We start from the raw sequence: 13543 nt of genomic DNA, 5'->3' as shown, positions 1-13543 counted from the left end.
TGTTTGTCTATGTGTTCAGTGATCTTTATAATAGCTTCCACTATTTTGCCCAGCACCGATGTCAGGCTTACTGGTCTATAATGTCCAGATCACCCGGATCCCTTTTTTAAAATAGGCGTTACACTGGCCACCCTCAAATCTTCAATTTTAACGACAGGTTACAAATCACAGTAGATCTGCAATTTGATATTTGAGTTCTTTCAGTACCCTAGGGTGTATACTATCTAGTCCAGGCTCAGCTAAAAAGGTTAGGATTTTAATCGGGCATGGATGTTGTTTAAAAATACCATTTTGGAGGGGATCACGTGACGCCATGAACAGGAGCGGCTGCTGAAAAACCCGCTCCTGCCGGATTACCCGCTAAACCCTCAAAAACTGGGGAATTAGCTTGCAACGAACCACCAAATTTACACCTACAACACAGGAACTTACGGTGAAGAGTTCCAGCTGACCAAAACGCAGCGAAACCCTATGGCGGCAAAGACTCTTCGAAGAGACAAAGAAAAGACGCGAGGCGGCGAGGAGAAAATGGCGGCCCCGCCGAGCCCGCCCGCGCACACTGTAAGTTCGGTGTGGGTGGCGGAGGTGGTAGCGGAGGTGACGAACGCTATGGAGCCGCTGCTAGATAAGCGCCTGGGGCCCATTGACAACAAACTATCTCAGGTCCAGGAAAACTTGGGACAATTAAACAAGGAGCTGACGGAATTTCAGCAGAGACACGGGGCCCTGGAGGATAAAGTACAAAAAATAGAGGAAGACAATAAAAAACTCAGAGCCCAAGTGGAGGCATATGAAGAGAAGCTGGAGGACCTTGAGAACAGGTCTCGTAGAAACAATCTAAGATTTGTGGGGCTGCCTGAGGCTATAGAAACTACTAACTTAAGAGCTTTTATAGAAAACTGGCTAGCAGAACAGCTGCAGCTTCCGGAGGATCTCGGCGCCATCCAGGTGGAAAGAGCGCACCGGGTGGGACCCAGGCATTCAGACAATGCGAGGCCGCGAGTGGTGATCTGCCGTTTGCTGAATTTTGTACACAAAGAGGCTATAGTGCAGGCCTTGAGGAAGGATCGGGAGTTACGCTATGGAAACAAGAAAGTGCTTTGTTTTCAGGACTACTCCACGGCAGTGGCGATGCAACGAAGGAAGTTTTCCCCGATTTGCACGAAGCTGTTTGAAAAGAAGATTAGATTTGCCTTACAGTACCCGGCGAAACTGCGGGTAACTTATCAGGCGGAGATAAAAACCTTCACTGCCGTGGAACAAGCGCAGGCCTTTCTGAGTTCGCTAGAGGAACGCTGAACATAAGATATCAGGGGATTTATAAATGACCCATGAAGGAGTGCTGAAGACCGAACAGCCTTCCAGGGCAAGGATTACAAATGGTTACTGTTAGAAGTTGGATTATTAATGACTGTTACAGCAGTAGAATACTGCATGTTATCTGTTGATTCCAATATGCAGACTCAGCAAATGCTTATACATTAAGAGAAAGAGTGCAATGCACCATTGATTAAAATAAACCTAGCATATGAGCACCCCTGGGGGGAGTTAACATGGAATTGAGAGGCATGAGGAGTTGGCAACTGGGCCTCACCAGAGAGAATAATCTTCCGTTCTGTGGGAAGCAGACGAGACGACCTTGGTTTAAGAATATGGAATCCGACGAAATGAGAGTGCTGGTGGGGACGCAGGACTTTCAAGATATCGACAGAAGTGGTTGCTACCCCGCAAAGCAGTGGAGATCTGCTGAGGAATCAGAGGCAGAGGTTTTGTGACATGCAAGTTATTAATATATAGGTTATGTGAGCACCCCCTTTTATCTTCATATTTCTGTTATAACTGTAAGGGAATTAAGGGGGTGGTTGAGGTGGTAATGGCTTACAAGAGGGTGAAGGGGTAAGAGGCGTTATATGTGATGGTCCCGTTTGGGGACAGGGGAAGTTCAAATGAGGGGTTGGGATTAGAGGGGGGGAGGGGAGCTGTAGGGGTGAGGGTGGGGGGGGGGGGGTTAGAGACTGGGGGGACGCAGGGACCTGGAGGTTTTGTTTAATAAGGTTTTGGAAAGGAAGAAGATGGAACATGTTAGGAATAGGAGGGGGTGGTGGCTGGGACACCCCTCTTCTAGGCAAGAGAGATATAGATCTCAAGGACTGGTATCTCACGAGAACTGGGAACCCTGAGAGTTGTGACGTGGCATGTAGGAGGGATCACGTCTCCCATTAAGCGTACTAAAATATTACAACACTTGCAGAGAAACAAAGTAGACATAGCTCTGTTGCAGGAGACCCACTTATCAGCAGTGGAGCATGCCAAATTACGTACCTGGTGGGTGGGGGAATGTGTCTCCGCAGAAGCTCAGGGGAAAAAAGGAGGGGTTGCCATCTTGTTCAGAAAAGGGATAGTTGACAAATTGGAAGTACGATTCACTGACCCGGGAGGGAGATTTTTGATATGTGAGGTTATCATAAACCGCCAAAAGGTGTTGTTTGGGAATGTATATGCCCCGAATCAATATGACAGGAAGTTTTATAGGATGCTTACCTTAAGATTGTTACGACATAACACTTTGCCTGTGATACTGGGCGGAGATTTCAACACAGTGATGGATCCTTTGATGGACAGTACAGGGGCCCGGAGACAGAATCTTGTCCAGGAGAATAGGGGGCTGCCCAATCTTTGTCGACAGATGGGGCTGGTAGACGTTTGGCGGACACTTGACCCACAAGGAAGGGATTATACGCATCTATCCCGAGTACATGAAACGCAAGCCCGAATTGATTATTTGCTGGTCTCAGAGCAGCTCTTTGGCTCAGTGATGAGCTCGGTAATAGGCGCCACTGTAATCTCGGATCATGCCTGGGTGGAAATGTGCTGGTCACCCGGGGGGGAACAAAGAGGATATGGTAGATGGGCGTTTCCAATAGAACTCTATAGGGATCCAAACTTTAAGGCGTCCATACTTCAAAGTTGGCGGGATTATAAATTACATAATGAAATACATGCTAATGATCCAGTTCTCTACTGGGAGTCAGCTAAGGCAGTACTCCGTGGAGAAATTATCAGCTATATGGCACATAAACGTAAAGCCCGACTTAAAGAAATATTACGACTTAGTCAGCTAGTGTGCAAAGCTCGGAGATACTATGGTCGCCAACCCTCCCTAGAGAATAAACAACATTTACTATCTCTGCAAACGGCATTAAATGTAGCCCTCCATCAAAAAGCTGTGAAATCGCAGAATTATTACAAATATCAGCTTTATAGGCATGGCAACAAAGGGGGGAGGCTGGCACGGCTGATAGCGGCTAAACAAGGGAAAGCTAGGGTTCTCACTATGAAGGGAGGACAGGGGACAAGAGTCTCCACAGATCAAGGAATCAGTGAGATCTTCTATAACTATTATAAAGAGCTATATGGAATCCCAACAGATGAAGGTTTGTCGGGGGACCTGTATCTAGAGCAGTTACAGCTGCCAAGTCTCACTCCACAAGAGGAGCAGAAGCTCAACAATCCCATCACAACAGAGGAGGTGCTGCTGGCCATTAACCAAAGCCAGCTGTTTAAAACGCCGGGGGTGGATGGTTATAGGGCGGAATTTTACAAAATAATGGGGGAAGAGATAATAGACCCTTTAACTGCAATGTTCAACACTTTAATAGATCAAGAACAGGTGCCTCCAGATCTAAATACTGCCTGTATTATTGTAATCCTAAGAAAGGAAGAGACCCGGAATTAGCAGCATCTTATAGGCCTATTTCACTCCTGAATTTTGAGGTCAAACTAATGGCTAAGATCATGGCAAACAGATTAGCGAAAACTTTGCCGGAATTAATACACGATGCCCAAGTAGGGTTCGTAAAGGGAAGGACAATCGCAAAAAATGTCCGCAGAGTGTTGACCTCCTTGGAAGCTAGCAAAAGAGGGAACAAACAGTCTGTATTAATAAGCTTTGACGCAGAAAAAGCGTTCGATCGGGTCCATTGGGAATTTCTATACGCGGTCCTTCGAAAATACGGATTCTCAGGGAGATTTTTGTCAGGGATCAAAGCATTATATTCGACACCGAGGGCCCGCATACTAGTCAATGGGTTTGTAACATCAGACTTTGCAATAGGCAGAGGAACGCGACATGGATGCCCTCTATCGCCCTTACTGTTTGTGCTAACGTTGGACCCTTTATTAAGGGACATAATGAGACAGCCTGCAGTAGCAGGGATGGAGATAGGAAAAGAGGCATTTAAGGTGGCAGCTTTTGCCGATGATATTTTGGTTCATCTGACGAATCCGCAAGAATCTTTAAGTGCATTACTGGAGATCGTTTCGGAATATGGAGACTATGCGGGGCTCCGGTTAAATCTTGACAAGTCAGAGGCTTTGGCCTCGTCAGAGGAGGTCTGGAGATGTTGGAGAGGAGAATTTCCTCTAAAAAAGGGCGCAAACCTCTTTTAAATATTTAGGAATTTTGTTACCCATGGATACTTCTCGTTTACACGAGTTAAATATTAAGTGGTTGCTGGAGGAGACCAGGAAGGTGTTACAGGGTTGGATGGATTTGCCACTGTCACTGCTGGGTAGAATAAATCTCATAAAGATGGTGCTGTTTCCGAGGTGGCTCTATGTACTGCAGACAATACCAATTTGGTTATATCGGAAAGACCTTCAGAGATTCTATGCTTTAGCATCGAACTTCTGTTGGAGAGGTAGGAAACCACGGATTCGATTCTCCCACCTGATTGGCAGTTGGAGCCGTGGCGGGATGGGAATGCCTGATCTAGCGCTCTATAATCAGGCATGTCAGCTACGTCACTTAGGAGATTGGTTCCTGGGTACACAACGTTATACCAATTGCGCTGGAGAAGGCGTATTTTGAACCCTACTGGCTTTTTTCATTGCTACATCATAAAACCGGTAATATCCCAGAAAGACTACGTAAGAGTGTGATGTTAAGACCACTTCGAGAGGTGTGGAGAAGGCTTGTACGTAGGCTTGGAGGTGATCCGACGGTGACGGATCAACTCACCATTTGTGGGAATAGTGAGTTTTTGCCTGGGATGTCGAGCAGACATTTTGCTGATTGGGTGAGTCGGGGGGTAACATGTTTGGCACATCTGGTGGGCGAAGATGGGCAGCCCCTCTCAACTGCAGACTTGTTAAATAAGGTGGGGGATTCCTGGGGCAATAGATTTGCCATAAGACAAATACAACATTATATGGCTTCACTACCGGGGGCTTCCTTGTCAGGTCAATTGGGGGGCAAAATTCAAGATTTTTTCAATTCAGGGGGCGAGGGAGAGGTCACTGTCTCTCTGCTTTGTAAAACATTAACTAGATGGCAACCCCCCAGAGAATATGGATCAATGAGGTGTGCATGGGAGAGGGAGCTGGGAATGACACTGGAGTCTTGGAATATACCAAGGACAGTGGCGCGCATACCCCTGTTGGTATCGGATGCCCGATTGGAGAATGTGCATACCGATGTATCCATAGGGGATATGTGACAGCGACCCAACTAGCGCATATGGGAGAGGACCGTAGCCAAACTGTCTTAAGTGTGGAGTGAGCCCAGGTACGCTGCTGCATATGTTCTGGAGTTGTCCCGCATTGCAAAGATTTTGGACTCAGGTTCGAGGCTTCTGGGAAGGACGACTGGGGATTAAGATCCTGGGGAATGTTGAGCAATTAATCTTAGATCTTCCGGGGTCCTTTAGAGGTCAAAACCGCTTTACAACTCTGATGCTTCGTAAGATGTGTTTAATAGCTAGGAAATGTATTCTACAGTATTGGACGGTTAAAGACCCTCCCGCATACTGGCACTGGAGAAATCAGTTGCATCAGCTGGTTTCTTGGGAGGCTAGTGAGATTAGACTCTCGCAGAGAAAGAGAGTGACGTTTCTGGCTCTCTGGGGTCCCTACTTACACATCTTAAGCCCTAGAGGTCGGAGTCTACTTCTTAATGCAGGTTGAGTTCTTCCATGAGGAATAGGTTAAGATCCTTCAGGTCTCGGGAGAAGGGGGGGGGGGGAGGGATTAGGTTGGGGGGGGAGAGGTCGGGAGGCTGGGTAGGGGGGATTTAGGAAGGTGAAAAGGTTTTGTAATTGGAAAGGTTCATTTTTGTATGCACTAGACATCTGAATTTTTATTTATTTTGGTATAAGAGATATTTGATGGAACTCTGTTACATCCTGTATAAAATGCTGGGCATAATAATTAATGACATCAAGTACTTATAAGACGCTAGATGTACTCGGTGGTTGTACTTTGATTATTACCAGAAGGGTGTGTGGGGGGACAGTCAGGTCCGGTCATCACTATATCACAGTTGAATATATAGTACAATATTAACTCACGAGAGGATGTTAACAAAGATGTCAATTCACCAGCTGTATGTTTCCCAGTTCTCCTTTGTTGCCAATAATAGCGAAACACTAATAGTAAGGGGGGGGGGGGGGGATAAAATGTGAAAAGTTTGATGACGGATAGTATTACTTTGTATTTACTGAGTACATTTTCATAACTGACTATCTGTAAATCATATTGTTGAATGGGTTTCTTTTGAATTGTCATCAATAAAAATGTTGAAATATAAAAATACCATTTTGGAAGCCCAGACCAGATGTATTTCATGTATCAATAAAGGTGGAAAGAAGAGCAAATGACAGCCAGCATGGTTAAAAGGAGAAGTGAAAGAGGCTATTAGAGCCAAAAGTACATGATTCAGAATATAGAAAAAAGATCCAAATGAAGAAAACAAGAGGCAATATAAGCACTGGCAAGCTAGATGCAAAGCATTGATAAAGAAGGCCAAAAGAGAATACGAAGAAAAACTTGCCTCGGAGGCAAAAACTCATAGTAATAACTTTTTCAGGTATATCAGAAGCAGAAAGCCCGTGAGGGAATCTGCAGGACCGTTAGAGGCTGAATGAATTTCGTTTGTCTTGGTTTTACTGAACAAAGATTTAAGAGATCTACCTTGCACCAGAGATGGTTTTCAAGGGTGGCAATGCGGAGGAACGAAATAAATCTTTTTGATTTCATTGACATTCAGAGGAAGTTATCTTGATAGTTCTGAAAGTTTGTATCTCTGAACATTTATTAGCTTTATCACCAACAATGTATCTTTATTCAGATACATGATATTTCATGTATATCTAAGTGCTATAATACCTTGTTAGATCAAAGGTACTATGCAAATCTAATGCATCATTTATCTTCCATAATAGTGACATTTCAAAATCCCTTTTCCTGTTTACTCTGTTATAGTTTTGACAGCTATTCTTTGATTCTTGCAATGCAATTAACTAATTAAAAGAGACCAAAAGAGAAAACTTATTGCTTTCTATGTAGTGAAACAAACGATTTTCAGGGAACAAAAATTATTATGAAATCAAGGTTAATGTAAAACCCTGAACATATGAAACAATAAAAAAACTAATATGAACTTTATTTATCATGAATGTGACATGTCCTGTTTTTCAGCACTGCTCTCTGCTAGCAGACAGTACTATACCATGTGTATAATTCCTTACCATTCTGAGGCAAGAGATAATGAGCCTGGCTAATGGCCCATTGCTGGTGTTCACCAGGGGAAAGGGAACAGAAAGTTGGACATTAAGGTGTTGTAAACGCTCCTTCTTGGCAGTCAGGCTCATTATCTGTTCTTGAAGTTGCTGGTTTTCTTTTTGGAGTGAGTGCAGTGCTTTAACATCTCTACAACTGTAAGAAAATAAAAGAACAAATGAGTAAGAGAAAGAGGAAATGGAGAGAAGAAAGGACAAAATAGAGAACAATTTCATATTTATTACTAGCATGGTCACAGGGGTAAAATATTTATTAGCTAGGCAGACATATGGAGCCTAGTATTTAAAAGCACTTATGCAGCTAGCAACAAGACTGATTGCATAGGGCAGTGTTTCCCAAACTGTGCGCCTTGGCACCCCAGTGCACTGTGGTGAACTCACAGGGGTGCCACAGGGCATAGATAGGAATTTATGCCAAGCACTGGAACAAATGTTGGAGCAGGGAACGCAACTCCCAACACCCCCCCCCCCCCCCATCAACAATCCTTACGAGTCTATGTGTACTGGCATAGCAGTCTCAATGTGAGCTGCACATGGCTGCGGAAAGCTATCGATCACAGCTCAGCTGTGATTGGTCACGAGCCTGTCTGGTTCCTAAAAGGGTGATCCTGATTGGGAAGCAAGGTGTGAGGCTTGCTGTTTCTCAATCAGGATCGCCATTTTAGGTGCCAGAAAGGCTCCGTGACAATCACAGCTGGGCTGTGATCAGTCGCTTTACAGTCTTCTGTGTGATTCTGAGGAAGGAAGCTGATCTGAACAGACCACACATTATTGGGTAAGAATCCATGATTGGATGTCGAACAGATGTTTGTTTTGAAAATGATAAAAATTTAAATTGCAGTAGGATTTTAAACATTCTGGCACGGTTCAGAGAGAGAAAAGCCCATTTCACACCCACATACCTCCTTCCCGTCAGAGGCCACATGCAGACCTCCAGATTAACCCCAGTATTGTTTCTTAGGCTTGATAGATATTTTTGAAGAACAAGCAAAGTTTTCCCCAAGTGAGTGATGCAATATAAAATAAATAAAATAAATAATTTCAAATTACTTCTCAGACAAAGAAGAAAGACAGAGCCTTGCAGTAGGAGAGACAGTATGGGGCTATTTAATAAGTAAGGTTTGGTACATGGGTGGGAGATGAAGATGGGATAGGGCTTTAGTTCTGTCACTAAGTTTGGGTTATAGATTATTCATGTTTTATATGTTTATAACTTTTGATTTGTATTTGATTCTCTACCAAACGCCTGAAATCTACGAATAATCATCTAGAATTCTGAAAAAAACCTAAAAACCCACCTGTTCAAGAAGGCATACCACACAGTATCTGACATAAACACTGAATAATTAAATATGGCATTTAATCAGGAAACGGACAGTTTCAACCCCGACGCATGATCACACCCTAACATTTTTGTCTGTATCACCCCAACCTATTTACCAATACTTCTTTACTGTACTTGTCACTGTAATAGTACCCCTATACTGTATTTGTTCACACTGGAGTCTGTAACCACTTCTCCAGAACTATGTAAGCCACTTGCCTACTAATAAGTGGGAAAAGGTGGGATATAAACGTAACACATAAATAAAACTAGCTGTGTCTATTTGTTTTGGAGTAGGATAGTATAGATATGTGAAGTGAAATGAAATTTTACTCTGAAATTCAATGGGGCTGTTATCAGTGCTGTCTACATATGTTTTGCTGTCTTTGGACATGATGTGTGGCGGAGGGTGGGGGGGTAGAGACCTGTGTGGTGGGGATAGGGCTAGATTGGCGGGGGGCTGGGGTGGAGACCTGTGTGGCCGGGGGGGGGGGGGGGGGGGGAGCTGTGGCTCAAAAAATGCTCAGACACCAATGGGTGCTGTGAACCGAAAAGGTTTGGCAACCACCTGGCATAGGGGGTAATTTTACAAAAGATAGGACACCAAATGTGTGCTGAGAAGAAATGTTTGTACATTTAAACCTTGGTGTGCACAAGTATGCACCATCAAAAGGGCACGTTTGGGGTAAAGAAGTCACAGCACAGACACCGCTGGGGGCACTATGTGGTTGCCAAGATCTTTTCGTAAATGCAAGACGGTGTGTGCCCCTCAGTGGAAGTTACTCTCTACTACTGGGACAAACTATTTCCGGGGGCAGGTGTGTGCTGTCCCGCATGACACCAATTGCTTACAACCCTTTGTTTCTGCCGGGGAATACTACGGGAGTCTTCACTCGGTGGTAGCGAAGGTTGGGTCAACTGTTTGATAATAATAACTCTGTACTAACATTTGCGGCACTAAAGGCTGGATTCCCCGTGGTGGAGGGCGAAGAGTTTGCATAGCGTCAGTTGTCGCATTTCCTCCCATAATGCAGCAACCAGAAAGGTCATTCAGCGGCAATCACTCCCCCTTGAAGAGATATGTGAAAAATTAACTGGATCCCGAGGGCTCATTGGGAGACTATATAGATGTGTCAGCGCACAGGCATCCAGGACATAGTAGCCACAGGCGGGTGTGGGAAAGGAGTTAGGAAGGACCATGGAGGAAGCAGAATGGGAGCGTATAGAAAAAGGGTGGCGGGTGTTTTTAAACATGTACCGCTCAAAGAAAATGCAGTAAAGGTATTATATAGGTGGTACCTTACCCCAGACCGACTCCAGCGAATATACCCGACGACAGTGGGGCTATGCTGGGGGGGTGTGGCCTGAGGGGAACCATGGGACATATATGGTGGCGTTGCCTTAAAGTTAAGGCATTTTGGAAGGCAGTGCAAGATAGACTCCAGGGTTGGTTGGGATGCTCGATCTTAGCCATTAATTCCTTGATCTTGGCTTTTGCACTGCTTTTGAATGTCACACTAAATTCTAATAAGGCTTATCAAGCAGCCCTGCTTCTGCAGGTGCTCAGCAACAAGGCCATCATCAGATTTTTAGGCCTAGTCAGTGCTTTTCAGCAGTTTAAGCTATATAACTCGGCCCACCACTATTCCAGTGGATGGGTCTCAAGCTGGGACACATATTAACAATACCCTGGGTCCCTGAGGTGTTTCTTTTCTCTGCACCGGTGAGAGGACTGACATCTTGTCAACAGCAGTTGCTGAGACAGGTGACAGCAGTGGCCAGAGTGACAGTAGCGTTGCATTGGAAACAAAAAAACAGTCCCCTCAATTACAAGATGGCAAAACAAATTAAAATATGTGTGTGAAATGGAAAGGCTCATAGCAACACGAAAACATCGGACAGGTCAATGGCACTCAATATGGCAGTTCTTTGTAAATGCAGTTAACTAGAAAAAGAGAGAGAATGTAGTTTATGAGTGTGGAGGACCAGAGAAAGCATTGGGGGAAAGGGAAAGGGGAGGGACTCGGGGGGGGGGGGGGGGGTGGAGTCGGAGGGGAGAGAGGGGAGGGCAATAGGTAGGGAACGGAGGTCACTCATAAATAATAATTAAAAAGTTGAAGTATATCTGTATTTGATTATGCATGGCAAACTCTATTGTGTATTCTTTGTTATGTAATTGGCACATTGCTATGTGCAAATTTGTATTGAGAATGTGTTAGGTACGCTATGTTCAGAATTAACAATGTTCAATAAGACTTCTAAAAATTAAAAAAAAAAAAAAGAAGTCACAGCCAGTCACAGCTCTGTGAGTTGAGGAAGATAAGAGTTAGCATATGCATGAAACCCAGCAGACCCCAGGTTTCCCATAAATTCTTCAAATTTGGTGAATTATGTTCCCAAGTCTCTCTTAACCTGCTTGTACATAGCTGCTCACCTGTAAATAATGTATAGACAGGATCTTTATTCTGCAGACCAAACTTTTCTCTCAAATTCATAACTTCCTCAAATCCTTCTTTCCCTTTGTCCCAACTGGTTTAAACCCACTGCTTCCCAACTTCTGAATTCCTATAGATATTCTCTAATACAACCTCTCTGGGGTCAATATTCAACCAATTTAAAAGGCCAGGAGAGGCTCCTGGCCATTTAAATCACTTCACTGGGTCTAATCGGCAGGGCTGGTCTGAGACGGAAGCGGCTGCACAGGGATCCATGCTCCAAGGGGCTCTGCGGCCCTGTGATGACCTCTGCCTTGGAACTCTCTGCCCCATACCTAAAAGTGCATCCGTGTTTCTGCAGAGTTGGCAGGCACCGGTAGCGATTTGCATAGCCCATCGGCCGCCAAGTCCAGAGACTGCTCTCTGCTGCATCCCATCGCCATTTGATGTCACCTCCTGCTTGCACAAGGGCGGGATGCAGCAGAGAGCAGACTCTGCGTTTGGCAGCCGATTGGCTATCCAAATTGCTGCTGCCCGCAAAAAAATATGACAGATATTTATATGGTCCCATTTATGAACTAATCCTGGCCGCTTAAGTGCAGAATATCAGCACTTAAGTGGTGAAGTACTGACTACACCCCTGGAACACCCCAAGGTAGCCGGTTTTTGAGTTCGGTGCTAACTGTAATATTCAGTAGCACTTAGTTAAGTGCTGCTGAATATTAGCGGCTAGCCCTGACCAAGCGATTTTAACTAGTCAGTGGCCAGCTAAATTGTTTTGAATATCGGGCAGTCAGTGTTTTATTTTGGATCTATGAACTGGATTGTTACAAATGGATTTGCATTATGTTCAATATAAGAGGAAATGTGAACTTCTATTTTGTTTTGTTTTTAATTTCTCCAGTGTTACGTGAGTTTGACTTCTTGAGGTTCCGAGTTCAATTTTGTCTTTGTATTTCTATTTCTAATTTTGTGATCCTTTGATATGTATTTGGTGAGGATCTGTCTGTGCTTTGCGTGTTCTGTTCTTGCTGTTTGAATCATAGGATTTATGTTGCTATTGCCCAGATGACTGAGAATCAGAATATTTTTTCTGTTTAGTGACTTCCATAGAGAAATTTCCTTGTTCTGATCTGTATCTGTTGTTGGGGGGAGCGGGGGTTGGATGTTTGAGGATGCAGAGCATGTTAACATTTAACTCATAATAACTGTTATACAGTATCAGATCATAGGTCTGTGAAGGTCATGTATCAGTGTGTCATGTATGTAAGCATTGTCTGTCAGGTGTGTCCCAAACTGCAAAAAGGTTGAGAACCACTGCCCTAATGTATTTAGAAAACAAAACATGCAGATCATTCCAAATATTTACCCGGCTGCAGTGCTAGCATAATTTTAATTACTTTGTAAAGCTCTTGAAAGTGTTTTTCTCCACTGGTTAATATGATTTTAGAGTTAATACTTAGAAAACAAATTTTCAGCCATGCTGCATTAAAATGAGTGAAACGTGGAGGGGCATAATCGAAAAGGACGCCCAAGTTTTGCTGAGGACGTCTTCGCAAAACGTCCCGGTGGAGGGGCGGGGAAACCCGTATTCTCCGAGGACAAGCAGGCTGCTTGTTCTCACGACTGGGTGACGTCCAAGGCAGCCCCTACCAACCGGAACAAAACTTTGCGGGCGGTCCCGCACGCAGTGCACCGACTTACCGCCTTGTGCGCGACCGTTCCCGCTCAGTCTTTTCTTTTCCGCGCTGGAGAGAGCCGCGTTTGTCTCTCTCTCTGTCAGTCCCGGAAACCGGACGCGCCTTAGACGCGAGTTTTCTTCGTTGTTTTTCTTCGTTTTTTTTTCTTTTGCTCTGTTTCTTTAAAAAAAAAAAAAAGAAAAGCTTTTTCTTTTACTCCCCTCGTACTTTTAGTGGGGGGCGCCTCGTTGCGGCCTTGTGGCCGCGCGGTCGATTTATTTTTTCGGGTGTGCTTTTTACCGCCCACCATCGCCGACTTTGACTTCGCGATGCGATTTTTCCGTTGATGTCCTCGAAGGTCCCGAGTGGATTTAAGAAGTGTGGTCGGTGCGGCCAGCATATCTCGCAGACTGACACTCATGCTTGGTGCCTCCACTGCCTCGGGCCGGAGCACGATACCAAGACGTGCACCTTGTGTCTCGGTTTACGGAAATGGACACAGGTGGCGAGGCAAGTTCTTCGGGACCG

At 44.7% G+C, this 13543-nt stretch overlaps 1 protein-coding gene across 1 annotated transcript in view; it reads right to left on the bottom strand.

Moving 5' to 3' along the window:
• The window catches only part of MLLT6 (MLLT6, PHD finger containing), a 360336-nt gene that overhangs the window by 94350 nt on the left and 252443 nt on the right, over positions 1-13543 (bottom strand). The window contains 3 exon segments of the mRNA XM_030220707.1: positions 7527-7556; positions 7559-7705; positions 9685-9693. Of these exon segments, the coding sequence (XP_030076567.1) occupies positions 7527-7556; positions 7559-7705; positions 9685-9693 (186 nt within the window).

This window comes from Microcaecilia unicolor, chromosome 12 (genome assembly GCF_901765095.1).
Source record: "Microcaecilia unicolor chromosome 12, aMicUni1.1, whole genome shotgun sequence".
Lineage (NCBI taxonomy): Eukaryota > Metazoa > Chordata > Amphibia > Gymnophiona > Siphonopidae > Microcaecilia > Microcaecilia unicolor.
The sequence above is the reverse complement of the archived record's forward strand: the minus strand, read 5'-3'. Positions and strand labels throughout refer to the sequence as shown.